Source organism: Drosophila grimshawi, unplaced genomic scaffold, assembly GCF_018153295.1.
Source record: "Drosophila grimshawi isolate 15287-2541.00 unplaced genomic scaffold, ASM1815329v1 contig_80, whole genome shotgun sequence".
In the NCBI taxonomy this organism is placed as follows: Eukaryota; Metazoa; Arthropoda; class Insecta; order Diptera; family Drosophilidae; genus Drosophila; species Drosophila grimshawi.
Genome location: NW_025063639.1, coordinates 1,114,416 through 1,133,306, shown reverse-complemented (window position 1 = coordinate 1,133,306; position 18,891 = coordinate 1,114,416). Strand labels below are relative to the sequence as shown.

Genomic DNA, 18,891 nt, shown 5'->3' with positions numbered 1-18,891 from the left:
TGCGCATGCGTATCGAATTTCAAACACGCCCACACTGTGAATCTTGCTCCAATTGGTGAGCAATATTCCGGATACACAGAATTCTTATACAGGCAGTGGTTCAGCGTGTTTCTTATTGGTTGATATTTCTATCCGCTGTCTATTTATTGGACAGTCCTCTTGCAATATTTGAAATGGTGAATTCAAGAAAGTCGGACAAACGGCAATTGAAAAGCTTTTCCCATTCAGTCTTCATAGTTAATTCGTGACGCGAGATTTCGTGAATTTTTGACAAAATTCAATAGTTAAATTTGGGATTTCCTAAACATTTAAACAATTTTGCTTAAAAAAGCGAATTTTATAGAAAAAGCACAATGCAAATAAAGAAATGATATATAATTCAACCACCATTATTGCAGCTCTTAATAATAATTTTATTACAAATTAAACAAGGTGATCAAGCTATTCGGTTATTTAATCTTAAAATAAAGGCAGATTCTCAGAATAACGCATGTCCTGAGAATCGACTCTATCTACTCCCATCAAAACAAGAAAGTAAGAAAGAAAGAACGGAGTCAACCTGCCGACAAATATAAATTTCACTATTAATTAAAAAAAAAACCAACCGCTAAATTAAATAGTATTTCGATGTTGATAAAGTTCTTAAGGCTGTTAAAAAACAGAAATTGTTAAGGAAAACGAATGGTCGTCTGTAAGTATTACTTTGTGATGGGATTTTTACAAATCGATTTTTATTATACCCTGAACTAATTGAAACTGGGTATAAAAAAGGGTATAATGGAGACCATAACAGCTCGGGAGTCCAAATCTGGAACATGGTTCTCGTAATCCAACTTGAATTAATGTTTGCCTGTTATATTTTTGCAACATTTTACTCTGCTATTAATTTATGTCAAAGCCAAAATCGAGTTGGGTATTTAAATTACAAAGTCACAAAAAATTGATCATGTTGAGAATTGTAAAATGCAAGATGGTGAAGTCAATATCAAATTCTAAAAGAGGATAAGAATCAAACAAATACATATATGCTTGTGTGCTTGCGAAGAATTCGAAACAGGTACTAGCGCGCAGCTAAGGTAATAGATGATCAACGCGCAACGAATACAACTGCATTTACTGTAAATTCAATTTGACTTATAATGAAGCTGCACCTGTTGCAAAATGCAAACATGCATATCGAAAATAAAATCAAATAAAATCGCAAAATGATCAAATTGAATTTAACAATAAGACTAGAATATTTTTACGGTAGTTTTTGAAGCGATATTATTTCTTGTTAATGCGGGCAATGCGTTGTTTACTGTACTAAAATCAAGTTAATTGTGTAGCTCTTTAATTCTGTTTTTCTATGGCAACAAGTAAAATTACCTGTGGAAAAGTACTTGTAATTAGACAAAGTAAACTCAATTATCCGAGCATTTCATTTCTAAATGTTAATCGCCCAGCAATTTAACCCAATTAAACATGCATGATGTTTTACGTGTAAACAAAAGACCATCAACGGCATCAGTGTAATAATGATTACCCGCCCTCAAATTGAACGAACACCTACTATTATTTGCCTGTTGACAGTAACCACTCAGCCGAATTATTGCCAACTCATCAGTGGGTATTTTAGTCTTTATCTGCCTCTATGCCCCTGTACCCCGCTGATTTTGTCAAAGGACATATGCTTTCAAATTTCAACCACCCTTGGGATTGGGACCGCGACCGGGCATTGCCTTACTGTAATCGTTTTCAATTTCAATAGCCTATCGCATACAGGCAAATGCCTATATGTAGATGTTGATGTGCTTGTATTTAGATTGTTGCCCATGTGCATGTCATACTTTTGTTTTTTAACGGGAAATATGAGAAGTGGGTAAGATCCAGGCGTGGACACGGGCAGAACACCCTATATAAACAAAGCACTTAAATTAATTTACGGTAATTGCATTCGCAATACAGACCTGATGTGTAATCTCCTTCCTAAATTCATTCATTCATTAATTAACCAATGAAATACAAACTAATTCATTTCTACACCTGTATTTTTGATATTTGTACAAATACTATCGATAACAAATTTCATAAAATTTGACTAACTAGGGAAAGTGCCCGAATAGGAGATAAACTGTATTCATATTTTTATTAGATATATAACAATCGATCGAAAATGAAGTTTTTGCCACTGAAATCGAAATATATTAATATATTAATATTTCGATATCAACCCCGTTCAAAATATGCCTTGAACAAACATCCCTCGATTATTTTTTACTGACTAACTAAGTACATCTGGCAGATTGTTAACAATCTGCTGTTTTTCTAAATACTAACATAATTTTGTCATTATTTACCTCACTGGTTTGTAATTCGTTCAACCCTCTGGCGGATTTCTCTCCCCTTATATAAGTTAAGAAGTCTCGTAATCATTTGTTTCGCTTTAGGTTTGTGTTTGCAGCAAAGGTATGGAACACATTGGCATTAAGCTTAACAATTGTGCTTTGTTACTTTTTTTGTAACCTTATTATCTTTAACGAATAGTCTCCAGGGACAATCTTCTTTTCAATTATGCCATTCACACGCATAATATAATTGAATGTATGGGAGTTCGCATAAGGGGCGGATTTGCACAGATTGAATAAATTTGTACTAGAGTGAAATATAACAATTTATATATATATATATATATATATATATATATATACAGGATATACCAAGAGCTCAAATAAACATGTTTTAAATTATTCTGAGTACACATAATAGATCTTCTTGTTTTCTACTTTTCTTTTCCAGAAATTGCACTAAATGGCATTCGCTGAGTCTATTCAAAGATCTACTCGGCCGTCAACTCCACCTAATGGAATGGAAAACAGCCAAATATCCGTTTCCCAAAAATCAAATCACGTATGTTACCTTTAACAAAATTAACTCGTTAAAACTTGATTTTATTTTAAATAAAAGATACAAAATATTGTATATTATTAGCAAACGGATAATTTAACACTTATAATTCAAATAATCAATGGGCTATGGGTATAAAAAGATAAAAACCTAAAACAAAGATTTAGCTACTTAAAAATATCAAGCGTATATTGTGGAAGGGGAGGGGTTGTTTTTTACACACAGAAAATAAATCGAAAACAGACAAATGTTTCCCTTGAGATATTGGATTTTACGTGCTTTGATTCTTTATTTTATTTGAAAAACAAAAACGACATAGCCAAAAAATTGTCAATGACAGGACCGCCTTTTTTGTCATTACGAGAATAAATATATTATGGAAAAAGAAAAAAATGCTTTACAACTGACAATTATCGATTACCAGAATGTGAGGAACCGAGATAATAGACAACAAAACGGATATTAATTTTTTGAAGACAAAACAAGCAACTATTGAATATTGTTTTGAGAGCGTAATTAAGAAAGTCAATGTTGATTGGATTTAAATATAACGAGATAATTTGCATGTGTTTTTTAGGTGAGCACAGTACTGCTTTACGGTATACCCATTGTGTCATTGTACATTGAGGGGCAGGAGCGTCTGTGCCTAGCTCAAATCTCCAATACTCTCCTAAAACAATTCAGCTACAATGAGATTCACAATCGACGTGTGGCTCTGGGAATAACCTGCGTTCAGTGCACACCCGTCCAGTTGGAGATACTGCGAAGAGCCGGAGCAATGCCAGTCAGTTCGCGACGCTGCGGCATGATAACGCGCCGCGAGGCTGAGCGGCTGTGCAAGAGTTTTTTGGGGGATAATACGCCGCCGCGGTTGCCAGACGATTTCGCGTTTAATGTGCAGCATAAGTGCGCGTGGGGCTGTCGCGGCTCATTTTTGCCTTCCCGCTACAATTCGTCGCGTGCCAAATGTATCAAGTGCAGCTATTGCGGCATGTTCTTCTCGCCCAACAAATTCATATTTCATTCGCATCGCATTACAACCAACGACAGGTATATACAGCCCGATGCGGCCAATTTCAATTCGTGGCGACGCCACATGACGCTCAGTGGCCACGGCCAGGACGAGGAAATCACCCATGCTTGGGAGGATGTCAAGGCGATGTTCAATGGCGGCACCAGAAAGCGGCTAGTCAGCTGCAATGGCAATAATAATGGCAACAATCGAAATCGCAGCACGACAAGCAGCACATCATTAGCGACATTATCGAAAACAAGTGCAGTTATCGATAACACGTGCGATTCGCCATTAATCAATTGTGAAAGTCAGACAAAAGCGATATCACCGCCATGTTTAAAGCGCACAGCACTCGATCATCCATACAATTATAGCACGGTGACAGCCGCGGCTGCCGTGGTTGGAGTCACCGCAGTGGCTGCTACCGTCGGGGTGCCGTTCAACTTGCACCGGTCGGCGGTGATATCGCCATTGCAATCACTGCGTAACGAGCACGATTTGTCAATAATGCCGCTTTCCCGTAATTTTGTCGTTGACTACACCATGTGGCAGCAACAGAATAATCAGCATACAAAAAAACTCAATGCTAACGAAACGATAAACTCATTTGAAACGTGTCCAACGCCATGGGGCAGGCCGGAAATTACTGTATCAGCAACAGCAGCAGGTGAAAACTCAATTCGGCTGATCGAGCATAATCCATTTAATATAATCAAAAACGAACCCAACTCTGCGTCCATTTGTGGCGTGCCAAAGAGTCGAAAGTTACCCGATGGAGATCGTACTGATTTTAATATGCCATCGCTGCTAAATTCTTCTGCATTTAAGCCTGTTGTCGCCTCGGCAGCGATTGTGTCCACGTCGTTGTATGCAACGCGCTCGAATTATTCGAATAACAACATCTACATAAGTCCGGCACAGCCGACGAGAACAACCACAGTTTTTACCCACAACAGCATTACGACAGCCGAATCCCATGGAGCAATATTCAATTCAGCATCGAGTGCATTTCCACCGATCTTGGACTCCATCCAATTGTGCACAGAAAACGAGGAATCCGAGTCGACGCCAGCAGATGCTAATAATCCACAATCAGTGAATTTAGTAATCGCTGATAATTCGGACAAATCACCTTCGTCAGACCAAATTTATATTAATTCGAATATTTGCCGAAATACCGATGAAGATGATCAGGATAACGACGACGATGACGAAGTGGTCGACATTGAAACGACCGAGGATGATGTCCAAACAATGAATGCTTCTCTCAACATGTGTCCCCCCCACTCGCCAACTGATGGGGATTTATCCTCGCGCAGTGCAAGCCATTCCCATTCCGCGAGTCCCAACGATGATGTTGATGTCGATGGTTTTACAACGGATACCGAAGATCAATTTGATGTAAAGTCAAACATTTGCTCATACGACATCAACATCACCCGCTCAAACTTTAAGATTTACAACAATGAAAAGGAGAAGATATCGACAACGGAGGAGGAACTGCTTCAAAATTACAAAAAGAAAAATTGTGCGGTAAGAAATGGTGCGAAATGAGTGTATGCGATTTATTTACTGAACTTTCTATACCGTAAATGAATAAAAAGTGTATAATGAAGTCATTCAAAGATCGACATATTTATTTTAAAAATGTATTCTTAAAGTATTAATTTTATTTAAAATATAATATTCTTTTCAGGACATGAATGGATTAAAAAGGTTGTCCCGTCGCAGGTGCTCAAATCAACATAAACATCGTCAATTCTTAAAAAAGGACGGATCCAAGCTGGAAAAGGATTCATTTTTCTCTGCCCAACCCAGCTTACATATTCAGCAACGAGTCTCATTTCCAGTATTTTTAAAGGCTCATCTTAACTCATTTCGGCAGCGCCAACACCGACAACCCAGTCCCAGTACACCTAGACAGCTATATTGCTATGATACGTCACAAAGAACTAGTGAGAATAGCGTTGACTAAATAAATATTCTTATAACATATAGATTTAAGTTATTTGTCAAGTTGCAAATAACACTTATATTCCGGTATTGAAATTCACGGTTCAATAAATTGACTAAACCAGAAGATTAATTGTTTTTCTTTTTCAGTTCTGATTAAAAATTAATGAAAATTAATTTAACTATATGAAATACAATTGTACAATTCGTATTTATTTATATTATTAATATAATATTCTATTTAGTACATATTGTTCGCAGTGACTATTAATATATATTTTTTCCAAGTCCCTAAGTTATTAATAAAATAACAATATAAATAACAAATTTATCCACTTTATCCGCAATTAATAAAATTGATTTAAAAAATACAAAATATATATGTAGATAATATATAGAATCTATCTATATATATAATTTGTTATATATTTATATTATTAATATTATATTTTGTACTTATTGTGCATTGCCACTATATATATATATATTTTTTTCCTTAGCAGATTCCCGAGATATAAATAATACAAAAGATGTGTATCACTCTTATTAACTTTGCGTCTAGGTTATCTAAATGTTTACACCGCTACTTGGTATATTTTCTTGTAGTTAAGTTATCTAATTATCTGAGTCTTCTTGGCCTTTCTTACGACTCACCAAATTTGAACTCGGTGCATGACAAGCTGCTTAAGCATAATCAAAATAGGCATTTCCACCCTCCTTTTGGTATTTATTATGTTGTCTCTGCCGAGTAGCGGGCCGGTCGCGTATCTGGTCACACTTTCAGGTTTGAACAACAAATCGGAAAACGTATGAAATAAATAAGATACACATTTGAATTATTATATATATATTTAAATAAATATCTAAGTTTACAATAATGTGTATTTACACACATATTCTACACGCAGAAAAAAATACCAGCTGAATATTAAAATGCAGGCTTGCTTAAATGCATTTTCGAACTATCGCTTACGTACATATCGATATAAATAGTCTTAGATATGTATTGAGTTTACATGCTCAATTGAACAAGTTCAATGTTAAGCATAAGTCTCAAAAAAGTGAATATTTTATGAAAAGCGAATATTAATGCACCCCAGCATAAGCCACATAATTAAAATCGGTAAAATCTACATAGATATGCAGAAGATGTGAGCCGTATAGAAGTAAACAAAATCAGTAGTACCTTTTTGAATCACTAATTTTCGATATACACACAGAGTTACATACATTCATATACGTGCATGTCCGAATGTATATATATATATATATATATATGTATACATATAAATATATCTGTTGGAGAGGCATAACAACAACGATTGTACGCTTTGAAATACATATATTTTTTGAACATGTTAAAAAGCGTATTTAATCTAATCAGCTTGGATTATTAAGTATATACACAATTTCATTTAATTGTGCACATATCACGAAAAGCACACACACACAAAAATTACATATATAAACGTTGCTAAGAGTTGCTAAAGAAAAAAATGGTATAAATGTGTGTATGCTAATTCACACAAACAGCACATATATACATATATATATGAGCGTGTATGTATGTATGTACGTATATGTGTATATCCAAAATTGTTTTTAAAGTGCAGCAAACAAGCGAGGGCTACACATTGATAAAATCACATAATGGACACAACTGAAGATAACTCAAGGTAACAAATATATTGCCATATTTTTATTCTATTCAATATAAATATGTAAGTTGGACAGAAACACGTCTTTGGAAATCGAAAGGGAAACTAGAAATATGTATTTATTGTTTTTTTTAGCGGGTCAAATAGTGTCAAACTTTCTCCAATAATCTTTACATACAAATGCAAATAAAATGTTAATTATATATGCATTCTATCAATTTTACGCTGTATTTTGTTCTATCCTTAGATATTCTCGGGTTGATCTGCTGGCGCTACGCTACGAGGATAGTTCGCGACGACGTCCCAGCTGTGCAAATCGGACGGAGTTGCAAAAGTTAAATTTTTGGAAAATCAACGGACTTCCATCGAATTTGAGTAACAACAACAGCAACAGCTGCAGCAGCTACGGGAATAAAACTGGCCTATCTCCTGAAAGGGAAAACGTTTCCCTTACCAGTTCCAATGGACTACTCAGTTCGAGGCGCGCGTTACGCAATCGGGAAAGAGCTCACAATTATTATCAACGCTTTACTGCTGGCGATCAGATTGGCGAAGATGCACAGGCCAGCTTAGCGTCATTGAGTGGCGGTAATCTATGCAGTGCATCATACAAGTCAGCCAACATAGATCATCGCAGCATTTCCTCATCGCATTTAATGCCCGCATTTGCCAAGCGACGCTTTGTGGTTGCAATTGGTCCAAATGAAACACAAAGTGAGAAGGCAAACTATGAAGATGGCCTCGGCTCGAGTGCTAAAGAGAACACGTCAATTTCGTGCCAAGCCAATGCCGATCTGAAGAATACAACACGCTCCACGTTGAGTTCCCCCATGCGGCGGACTCCGGCTGCATCTGCGGAGTGGGAACGCAGTGAGAAACATTCAAACTTTCAGCCGGATAGTGAACAGTTGTTGGCATTGTCGCCAACATTCTTGTCGGGCAAGCAGGGCACAAACTTAAATGTTCAAGAGAGACGGATTGGCAGTGGACGACTTCTACCACGAAACGATAACTGGGAATATAAGAATAAGGATGCAGATTCTTCATTAGCCAATCTGGAAAAGGACAGACCACAAAATGGTGGCATTGTCATTCAGCAGCGACAGCGAACATGTTCGACAAAACACAGCGACAGATCGAATGATATTCTGGGAGACCGCGATAGGGATCGGGATAGAGAGCGAGATCGTGATCGCGATCGTCGTATCAACGAACGTAGTCGGGACCCAAATGAGGGCAAAAAGAATATGCTGAGCGGACGACGCGCAACCAACAGAGACAAATTCAATTTCGGTGATAGCACAATGCAGAATCGAGGCAAACGCATGAACATGTATCAAACGCATGATAGACACGAACCCGAATGGTTTAGCGCTGGTCCCACATCTCAGCATGAAACTATCGATTTGCACGGCTTCGAGGACTATGAAAACGATAGTGCTGCCGATGTAAAACCCGCTAAGGAGGATGTGAATAAGGAATTTGTTGCGCTGACAAACCAAATAGGTAGCCCCACATCGAGAAGTAGCAGCATTGCCAGCCTACACGTTATCGATTCGTCGAATGACAGCAATGAGATGACTTCGTCAAACGGGCCGCCCAGCAAACGAAGTAACGATAATCCAATTCCAAAATCTGAAGTTGAGTTCAATTTTGATGCGTTCCTTAACATGGATCCAATGGTAAGTGCTAAAAATACCGATCTACCTTCCACTTTGATTAAAAACTGCACCGTCTGTTTCCAGGGCAATGATGGCGAGGTCCAAGGCGAGGTAAAGGGAACTTCACGGTTTAGCCGCTGGTTTGCATCCAAAGAACCAACATGTGGTAGCGAGCTCGGATCTTATGGCAGCTCTACTACATTAGATAGGCAAGGTAAGAAATAATCCAATTTATTATATGTTATGTTAATATGTTATATATACTGCATAAAAATGTTCGCTCTTTTGTCTTTCAGAAATTCCTAGTGTTAAGGACTTGGAAGCACAAATGAAAAAAGTGGATTTGCGACCTGAATATGAAATTATCAACACAATGCGAAACGCACAGCAGTCAACTCAAGCGGAGGCAAGAGACAACTCTGTTACTAGAGATACCGAAGGATTTAAAAGACTCTTGCAGCAGTTGGGCTCCCAAAACCATGCGCAACCAACCCCGTCGTACCCCTTAATTCCGAATGTGCCCGTGGTGCGCAGCGAGCCACGTGCCAATCCTCATGACCGCCATCAGCACATGGCTCGAGGTCCGGAAGATGATCTGCAACAATACCAGCAACAACGTCATAAAAAGAATGACTCCTTGCCACACAGGCATATGGATGTGGTTCCCCAAAGTCCTCTACATTCCGCATTGGCGCCGGGCATCCATGATCCAAACGTAGCTGGACTCCTATCTTTGCAATCGCAAACACGGATGGAAATTCAACATTTGCTTCAGGGTAAGTAGCTTAAATAAATATCTGATTTAAGTACGACTTTAATTTAATTTATCATGTGCTGCATTGGCACTTACAAATGTCATAATTTATTTATTTTTCTTTTAATTTCAGGCATTGTTCGCGGTGATGTGTCTCTTGAATTTTTGGAAAAGGAAATAAGCAATCCGAACACAACAGCTCAGTCGAGGGAGATTATTGGAGCAGTTCTTTATGAGTGTTCCAATTCCAATCGAAACGCTGTGCAACAGAAACTAAATCATCCGAACGACTTAAATCCCCATAATGCTATTAAAAATCATCAGTTTTTTAATAAGAATGTTTCCGAAGGTACGTCTGTTCTCGTTTTTTTTTTTTTTTTTTTTTTTTTGTGACCTCTTTTTTAATTGCGTTTTTCAGATTTATTCTGTCAGAACACGCAAAGTCCTAGCTTAAGCCAACAACACCTCAGGCACAGTAATTCGCCGACACCGTTGGCATTTACACCAACATCTGTGTTAAGGAAAATGACAGCTGATAAGGAATCAACACCGTCGCAAAATAACAGTGCCATTAACCAACAATATCATCAATATCAACAACTATCCACGCAGTATCCGAAACCAACAGTACACAATCTAATGAATGAGTCACCGGTAATACCTGCTATTAACCAACTGCAACCGAGGATGATCTTGGGCGGCAACTACGCTATGCAACACCAGCATCAGCATCAATTAAATCCAAATAGCCCACAAATGTCGCCTAAATTACCTCCACAGTTGTCTCAACAGCGAAGTCAGCCAAACAAATGGCCGCCTGGCAACATGCAAGCGTTGCACGGGGCCAAGTCTTTTGGTAATTCAAGATACATTAAGGACAAACATAGTACCTATAAATATATCTATCTAAATTTGCAGGTCGACCAATTCTGAAAGGAACTCTCAGCTCTGGCTCTCAGCAAATGGCCCCAGTAACATTTTCAACAAACAATGAATTACAACAGATCCATCAGCAAAGACTTAAATCCATGCAACCAACAGAAACTATAAATAGCGAAAACATTCACGGTGGAGGACCACCACCTATACAAAATGTTCCATATACTGACGGAATCTCCCAGATGCAGCAGCATCATTATATGCAACAGCAGCAGCAGCAACGAGCGCATCACCGACATCGATTATTTCATGGGGACATGCATAGGCAAACTAATATGTCGATGCAGTCGTCAGGTAACATGGCCGGTAATTTATTTATATTTACATTATATATAAATACATACATAAATTATTGACTATATGAATTTATCAACAGGAGGACCCGACAGCGCCGAATCTACTAATTTAATGAAAAATAATAACCTCGGTCCCATGAACTGTCATCGAGATGAACGCTTATCGCCGACAACAAATCAATTGGCCCAATGGTTTTCCCCAGAATTGCTTGCCAGAGCATCAGCTGGTAAATTGCCGCTTTTAAATGTGAACCAGGCGCTGAGCTTGGAAGAATTCGAACGTAGTATGCAACATTCCTCAGCCACAGTGCTCAATTGAAGACTAAGAGTGAATCTACTTTAAAAGAGACTTAAATGCAACTAGTTGAAATGAATGCTGTTTTATTTAACAGAAGTTATCCTGCAGTTTCTTTTAAAAATGATTTCAAGCAGTTATATTCATTTGTGTGTTCGTTGCACAGGACTTTTCTTCTTTTTTTTTATATCAAAATTATGCTCACAACAGCATATATTTATAAACACTCTGATAGTTTCGTAAAAATTGAAAATAAAACTCTGAATATTTAAAATAATTATTAATCGTAGATTGTATTGTGAAACAAAACATTTTTCTGTACATAATACTAATAAATAAAAGAGAAAATAAACGAAACTATAGCATATTAATCGAAAAATTAATAAAACACGTTTTCTGGAAATTCAAATTGAATTAATACACGATTATGCAAATATTGAGCTAGGTACTATTTGTATTTAATTTATTCAATGCTTAGATATTAATTATACGTAGTTACATTGGCTTTTAATTTATAAAAATTTAATCAAATAATTCAATTGGAATCTTTCCCTGGGAATAAATAATCGATCAATTCAAAGAACCAATTACACTATATATATACACACATATTTAGATTTTTCGGCACAGAATATTTGTTTCAAATTGTATTTTTTATATGTGTTTAGTATTTATGCATTTAATTCAATTTGTAGGTGGGGTAATCTGTGACTAATTCTATATACTAGCTGAGCGACTAGACTTATTGCAATAATCTACAAACATACTTTGATATGTACCTAAATGTGTTCGTATGCATTAATGAAGAAATTCAAAGGGATATTAGCAACGTAATGTGTGGTAAACTCTCTGTAAGGGTAACAGATTATTCAGCTTTGCAATAATCTACAAACATACTTTGATATGTACCGAAATGTGTTCGTATGCATTAATAAAGAAATTCAAAGGGATATTAGCAACGTAATGTGTGGTAAACTCTCTGTAAGGGTAACAGATTATTCAGCTTTAATCAATTTCAGACAAGTTTCGGTCACATTTTGGGCGGTAAATCTCAATAGGTCCCGCTGGCTTAAAGCTAGCTTTTCTTAACTACGGATAATCACATTCAAAAATTAACATAAATGATTTCCGACAGCGCCATCAACATTTATCTCAATTCTTAATGATTTCTAATTAATCTGCCCAACAGTTTTTATATTTTGTGGAATATTATATTTTTTCTAGTTGCTCGTAATTATTGATCGTTGAACAACCATTGTTGACCGCATAATAAATAACACTGATAATTATTCACTACCTATGGGAAATGGTGCATATTTATTAGAATTTCCTTTGTTAAACTATGAAGAAACGGATGCCATGTGGAACAGTCAATTATCATACATATTATGTACATTTGTTATTTAGTGACAGCGCTATATATTTACTAATTAATTATTTAACGAAGTTACAGTTCCTATTGTGGTATTAACGGGATTATTCACTTAACTTTGTTTACCTGGTGTTATTTACACCATTTATATTTAACTATTACAATGATTTTAGACTTTTTTTTTAAATAATGCAACAATTTGAGTGAGTTGATTGAGTGTATAATAAGCGATGTGCTATCGAATGTAGCAAATATTTAGATCTTATAATAATTCGATTAAATACGCAGGTCCGTTATATTAACGTTTTTGTCATTTTTAGAAGCGATAAAGCTTTATATTTTTAATATACTCGTGTATACACACACATATATACCTAAACATTTCTGTATCATTTCCTAGACAGTTTTATGCAGCTCAGTAATTTGATGAAATTTCGAATGCATCGTTATATATTTTCTGGATTCTTAATCTTGAGTCTTGGCGATGCAGGATGGTTCAACGATGCCAATGACGCAATCGCATTTGCCCGATGTGGGAGCAGCACCATTAAAGCATTCCTCATTCTTATGTATAATAACTGTTTGATTTTGGTCCAGCTCAGAACAAGGACTGCCATTTTGGCTACCATTCTGAGACGGTCGATCGCTGGGTGTGGCAATTGTGGCTGCAACACCCGTACCGACACCAACATCTGTGGCATTTAATCCGACGGGTGTACGACTATATCCGGAACTTGTGGGCATACCCTGTGCGCCCGCCGTTGTCGCCGATCGTCTATAGACCGTGCTATTCATTGTCAGCTTACGCACATTCTTATCGGGATGAAAGACCAAAATGTACACCTTGGGCGAGTAGAGGCAAATCAATGCCACCGAAGCACTTAAGCTAATCGAGATGCACAACGTGGTTATTTGGATCTGCATGGGAAAGTCGTATATATATGTCGCACATACTGCACAGTTGAATGTCAGTTCGTATTTACCTCATATGAGTTGCCAGTGCCAAAGTATATTGGGACAAATGCCAGCCAAATTATGCATGTTGTGTACATTGTGAAGCCAATAAATTTGGATTCGTTAAAATTTTCGGGTATTTTGCGTGTTTTGATCGCATACACCGTGCATATCGTAATAAGTATCATGTTGTACAGCTGGGAGAAGAGGAAGGACATGTCCTGTATTTTGCATTTTAAAATCACCTCGGTACGGTCGGGATAATAAAATCTAGTCCCCGGTGGCTCCACAATCATCCAAATCATCGTGATTAAAACTTGTATTGCTAAAGAGATAAACGTATTTTTAAAGGGTAAACTACACACGCTAGTAATAAATTTAATTATCAATTTACAAACTTAAAAGCAAAATAATAAAACAAAAAGATGGTGTCAAATTTTGGATATGTATTATGCTTTAATCGTCAATCTTTAATATAAATATTGAGATACCTACCAATTAGCGAGGTTGTGATCACCACCTGCGACTGCGGACTGATGTACTTGAGACGTTGTGCCGATTTTGAGGCCGAATGGAAAATTCGCGATATACGATTTGTTTTCGTTAATAGAGCGCTATAAATAATTGAGAAGCCAACACCTATCCCAAACCTCTGAAGGACACATGAACCAATCGTTGGCTTCGCGATTAGGGCAAATGTGTTGCAATAACAAACTAAAATACCAAATAGCAGAGTATAGCTCAGCTCTCGACCCGAGGCACGGACGAGGGGAGTATCGTGATTCTTGGCAAACAGCACAATAACCACAATGGTCATCGTGATGCCGAGTATTGCGATTGCAAATGGCACCAGGGCAAATAGCGAATTCCAGCGCATATACTGGATATTTAGGGCAAAGCAGGAGAGCTTATCGGGATATGGCCACAGGCCCGGACCACAATCTCTGCACGTAAACTCATCGTAGACATATTCGTATGGCTCGCAGCTGTCACAGATCCAGCAACAGGTGTCACCCTGTAAATATAATATATTTTTATATAAATAAATGTAATATAGAAATTATAATTTGAATTACCTGTTGTTTTTTAATCATTCCAGCCTCACAGGGTAGTGAGCATGCGGAGGTCGGCATTTCTTGTTCCTTGTTCCACACAACGGTTTCCAAATTGAGTTCCAGATAATTAAACCATTTTCCAATTACCTACAAGCACAATAAATGTGTATATTATACATTTTTTGGGGATAAGCTTTTTATATATTTATAATTTACAAAAGGCTGCAAACGTTAATAACTAGTACTGGTACCTTGTACTGATATCCCGATGAATTATCAAGACGCTGATAGTTTAAAATATCATATCTGGCCAGGCCATCGCCCTGTCGATCAAACTTCACTTCACTGCCAGCCAAATCTAAACAGAGCAGTTAGATTGTTGGTAATTGATAAAGATATTATATAATATAGATTCGATTAGATACTGTACCCACAAAGGAGACGTTTAGTAAGTAGTTGTTGTAAAAGTCCTTGCCATCGTAGCTGGCCATATCGGGACAGGCCTGCGAATGGCTATCGACTGGCTTTCGATACCAAACCGATTCGCTGTGCTGATGATGCTTCTGCTGGCCAATATTCTGATCGTTTTGGGTGCACAAATCGCTGTGCAAATTGTGCAGGGCATGGGCGAAGGCATAAACAGCGTCCACAACGAATTGCGTCTTCGATTCCTGCTCATATCTAAAGTATATAGGCGATATGTATTTATTTTATGTGAACAACAAAACTTATTAAATTTGATTAAAAATCAAATGTAAAATTACATTTAAATGATAAGAAATATTTATAGGATTAATAATAATTAATAATTAAAACACTCATAGTAATAATTAATACATATATGCAACTCTACTCTCTAAATAAAAATAAACTCACCCGACTTTCTCCGAGAGCCTTAAACTATCATCGCAAATGGTTTTCTCCTTTTCGTTTCCAGACTTTGAATGACCATCCTCGCCATCTATTGCCAACTTGGCGTCCACTGAGCCTAAAGATAGGACACAATTGAAGGTATCCTCCCAGTACTCGGCGAACCAGGGATTGCGCTGATTGGACCTTGGCGTTAATTGCATCATATATCGATCAAAGTCTTCGATTATTTCCGATTGCAACTCAACAGTAATGGCGCCCTCGGCAATCTCCTCCAATCCCTCGAGCAGCTTCTGTTGCTTGCCCCAGCCATCGCTGGCCACCCAATGGAATGGCTGCGAGAGATTGGCACGCTTCGCTGCTAGCAGAATGCGACGTGCATCCTCGGCTCGGGTGAATAAGATGACACCTCGAGCATTTGGCTTCTTGAGCAGTTTACTGATAATCGAATCGAAGATTTTGTCATCGGATGCACTGGGCACCTTTTCGGCGGCGGCAATACAAACGTGTCGCTCGGTGGCCTCCTTGTGAAAGGCCTCGATGCCATACTCGCCGTAGGAGCCCTCCGAGTGAATCGTGGACACATAGGACCAGTTCAGGTTCTTGATAATGTCCACAAGGGCGACCGATTGAAATGTATCTGGCGGCACGGTGCGTGCAAATAAATCGAAGCGTGATTTGTCGGAAAGCGTTTTGGCCGTCGAAGCTGGCGAAATTTGCGGTATGTGAAAGAGTCTCAAGAGATTGGCCACCTGCAAGGATACCGAACTGTACGAGCCACCGATGACACCAAAAACGGGGCCAGATGTTGCATTCTTGCGTAGCTGCGGCGTCGATGTGTCCGAGCACTCGAAGACGGATGTGTCCATGTTATTGAGGGAAGCGCGCACAAATTGCAGCGACTGATTGAGGGCGTAGGTGTCCCGAGAGCAGGTGTCCAGGATATGAACACCTATCGTTATGCCTGGCAGTAGATTTGTGTCATTGTTCACCCGATCGATGGCATACAGCATCGCCTCCAGGCGCTGAACACCCCGATTATAGACCTTGGGCCCGCACGGCGGGGCTCCCTCGCCCTTCTCGTGCACGGGAAACAGTCCGCCCAGTATTATATCGCCGGGCAGGAAGACAGACACCGAGTCATGGGACTGCGATGAGCCAGCACCAGAAAGTTGGGGTAAACAGCTCCAGAGAGTAACTACCATCAGCATAAGTCTAATTGGAATATTACTGCCATAGTTATTGGAGTTGGCTTTGAACGCTTCTCGCATATTGGTCAATTTGTCAAATCGTCAATTGCACATTTATCTCAACGATTTATTCATTTGGATTTCTTTTCTTGGGTTAGTCTTTGAGCTTTGAGACTCTATAATAATCCTTGGGTTTTGAGTCGTCCATGGCCATTTTAAATAATCTGCAATGGAAACGCGATAGCAGATATTTTATGTTCAACCTATTAGTAACCAGACTTAGCATTTATTTTATAATTATTAATTTATTAATTGCAATATATAAGCCGAATAAATATAATTAAATCTTTTATTGCGATTTCTAAATAATTATATAGCATTATTTTTAGTTTTATTAAATATAATATGTAAATCAAATAAATATACTTAAATCAATTAATTTATTTGAAATTTTAATTATTTAAAAAGCTACTTAAAATCATTTAGTCAGTGACACTCGAGCAACTTAAGATGGCTAAGACAAGTCATCTGTTGGCAAGGATGCTTGCTTAAATTACGATTCTCTTAAGTTAATGAGAGAGGGACAGAGGGAGAGGGCAAGAGAAAGTGAGAGAGAGGGAGAAAGCTGGCAAATGAGAGAGGACAAGGAAAAGAGAATCATAAGTAGGGGATGCTTTCCACGAGAAAATACGAGAAAATGTTGCCCAAGCTTAATGTTCATGCAGAACCAGAGTCCGACTATATACACACTCATATATTTGTGTGTGCGTGTGTGTGTATGTGTGGAAAGTAACAATGGCGACCCAGAAAAAGCTTCGATGCCAGAACTTTACCAGAAGTACCAATACAAGAATGGTACCGATGATGCTGATGATGGCAACGGCGGCGCAAAGGACCGAAATCTGCAAGCATATATATATATAAATATATGTGTAAATATATATATATATATATGTATAGATATGCATATATAATCGTCACAAAAATTATTAACAGGAGTACCCTACACATATGCACGATAGATGTACGAGAAAAGTATGTGTGTGTAGGTACAAAAGACTTGTTCAATTTCCAAAGCCCGACATAACTAGAATTATATATATATACATCTATTTTTTTCAAATGATTTTGAGCAACTGTAACTGTGTGGGTGTTAACGTTCATACCAACACAGCAATACAGTAATACCAATACATACACACAGAGATATATGTTAAATGTACCCTATACACAGACATATATACATACAGCGAGTACTTAAATATACACGTACATATTTATGTAAGTCTGCATTGCAAGTGTTAATTTAAGTATGTTAGAAAATGGAAAAAACATGCATTTACATACCATTTAACTGTGTAGTTGTATTTGTAGAGTCGTTATTTTTTTAAATTACAAATTATTTTAGTCACGAGCGAGGAGTGCACACATCTGTTCATAGCATTAACTGTAGATAAACTGATTTCCTCTTGATAAGCTCAAGCAGCAGTTCTTGTACAAGCAGCAGCAGCAGCGACCACGAAAAAGAACAACAGCAACAGCAGCAGCAGCAGCAACAACACCCACAGCAGCCATCTAACTGTCCATCTCTCCTTGAATGGCCATTTTTCGGGAGCGCAAGCATCGCTGCAGCAGCAGCCGTAACGGATCTCAAAGAGTAAGAATAAAAACTAGCAGCTAAAAAAAAAGAAAAAACGTTAATAACTCTTACGTCCTATATATATATCGTAGGTCCGCCTGCAGCATTACTTAAGAGCGCCAAAAAAAGCTGACTAAAGCTCGTCTTCAAGCTTTCGCGTAGCTCTCTTAAGGCTCTCCCGATTTTTGACCACGCAAATGTGTGTGTATGTATATTTGTAAATGTATTAGTTATGGCATCTATAGTACACATAATCTTTTAATTATTTACTAATTTTTTAATTTTAATTTAATTCAAAATTGCATTTTTAATTTAATTTAATCAATTTTTAGTTACATTTTATATAGTAAATAT

General features: G+C 37.6%; 3 protein-coding genes across 3 annotated transcripts; 2 read left to right on the top strand and 1 right to left on the bottom strand.

The window, feature by feature from the left end:
* The first annotated feature begins 2,832 nt into the window (after positions 1-2,832).
* LOC6570301 lies at positions 2,833-5,981 on the top strand. Its single transcript, XM_043215900.1, has 3 exons — positions 2,833-2,889; positions 3,464-5,434; positions 5,598-5,981. Exons 1-3 carry the CDS (start codon positions 2,848-2,850, stop codon positions 5,874-5,876), a joined length of 2,292 nt encoding a protein of 763 aa, XP_043071835.1. The 5' UTR covers positions 2,833-2,847; the 3' UTR covers positions 5,877-5,981.
* A 965-nt stretch (positions 5,982-6,946) lies between these two features.
* LOC6570302 (eukaryotic translation initiation factor 4E transporter) lies at positions 6,947-11,678 on the top strand. The gene is made up of 9 exons (XM_001996463.3): positions 6,947-7,020; positions 7,463-7,530; positions 7,760-9,194; positions 9,258-9,387; positions 9,470-9,949; positions 10,061-10,276; positions 10,346-10,783; positions 10,846-11,172; positions 11,243-11,678. Exons 2-9 carry the CDS (start codon positions 7,505-7,507, stop codon positions 11,479-11,481), a joined length of 3,291 nt encoding a protein of 1,096 aa, XP_001996499.1. The 5' UTR covers positions 6,947-7,020; positions 7,463-7,504; the 3' UTR covers positions 11,482-11,678.
* A 1,506-nt stretch (positions 11,679-13,184) lies between these two features.
* On the bottom strand, positions 13,185-18,431 carry LOC6570303 (metabotropic glutamate receptor). The gene is made up of 8 exons (XM_001996464.3): positions 18,246-18,431; positions 15,715-17,122; positions 15,269-15,519; positions 15,090-15,196; positions 14,860-14,985; positions 14,279-14,798; positions 13,813-14,108; positions 13,185-13,747 (listed from the first exon to the last, which is right to left on the bottom strand). Exons 2-8 carry the CDS (start codon positions 16,977-16,979, stop codon positions 13,295-13,297), a joined length of 3,018 nt encoding a protein of 1,005 aa, XP_001996500.1. The 5' UTR covers positions 16,980-17,122; positions 18,246-18,431; the 3' UTR covers positions 13,185-13,294.
* Between the last annotated feature and the right edge of the window lie 460 nt (positions 18,432-18,891).

Excerpts from the sequence above, each read along its gene's own strand:
- LOC6570301 (XM_043215900.1), top strand. The coding sequence starts at position 2,848 with ATGGAAAACAGCCAAATATCCGTTTCCCAAAAATCAAATCAC. Across the intron at positions 2,890-3,463 it reads TTTCCCAAAAATCAAATCAC|GTGAGCACAGTACTGCTTTA; the intron begins GTATGTTACCTT and ends TGTGTTTTTTAG. Across the intron at positions 5,435-5,597 it reads ACAAAAAGAAAAATTGTGCG|GACATGAATGGATTAAAAAG; the intron begins GTAAGAAATGGT and ends TATTCTTTTCAG.
- LOC6570302 (XM_001996463.3), top strand. The coding sequence starts at position 7,505 with ATGGACACAACTGAAGATAACTCAAG. Across the intron at positions 7,531-7,759 it reads ACAACTGAAGATAACTCAAG|ATATTCTCGGGTTGATCTGC; the intron begins GTAACAAATATA and ends TTCTATCCTTAG. Across the intron at positions 9,195-9,257 it reads TCCTTAACATGGATCCAATG|GGCAATGATGGCGAGGTCCA; the intron begins GTAAGTGCTAAA and ends GTCTGTTTCCAG.
- LOC6570303 (XM_001996464.3), bottom strand. The coding sequence starts at position 16,979 with ATGCGAGAAGCGTTCAAAGCCAACTCCAATAACTATGGCAGTAATATT. Across the intron at positions 14,986-15,089 it reads CATCGGGATATCAGTACAAG|GTAATTGGAAAATGGTTTAA; the intron begins GTACCAGTACTA and ends TTGTGCTTGTAG. Across the intron at positions 13,748-13,812 it reads GCACTGGCAACTCATATGAG|ATCCAAATAACCACGTTGTG; the intron begins GTAAATACGAAC and ends TTTCCCATGCAG.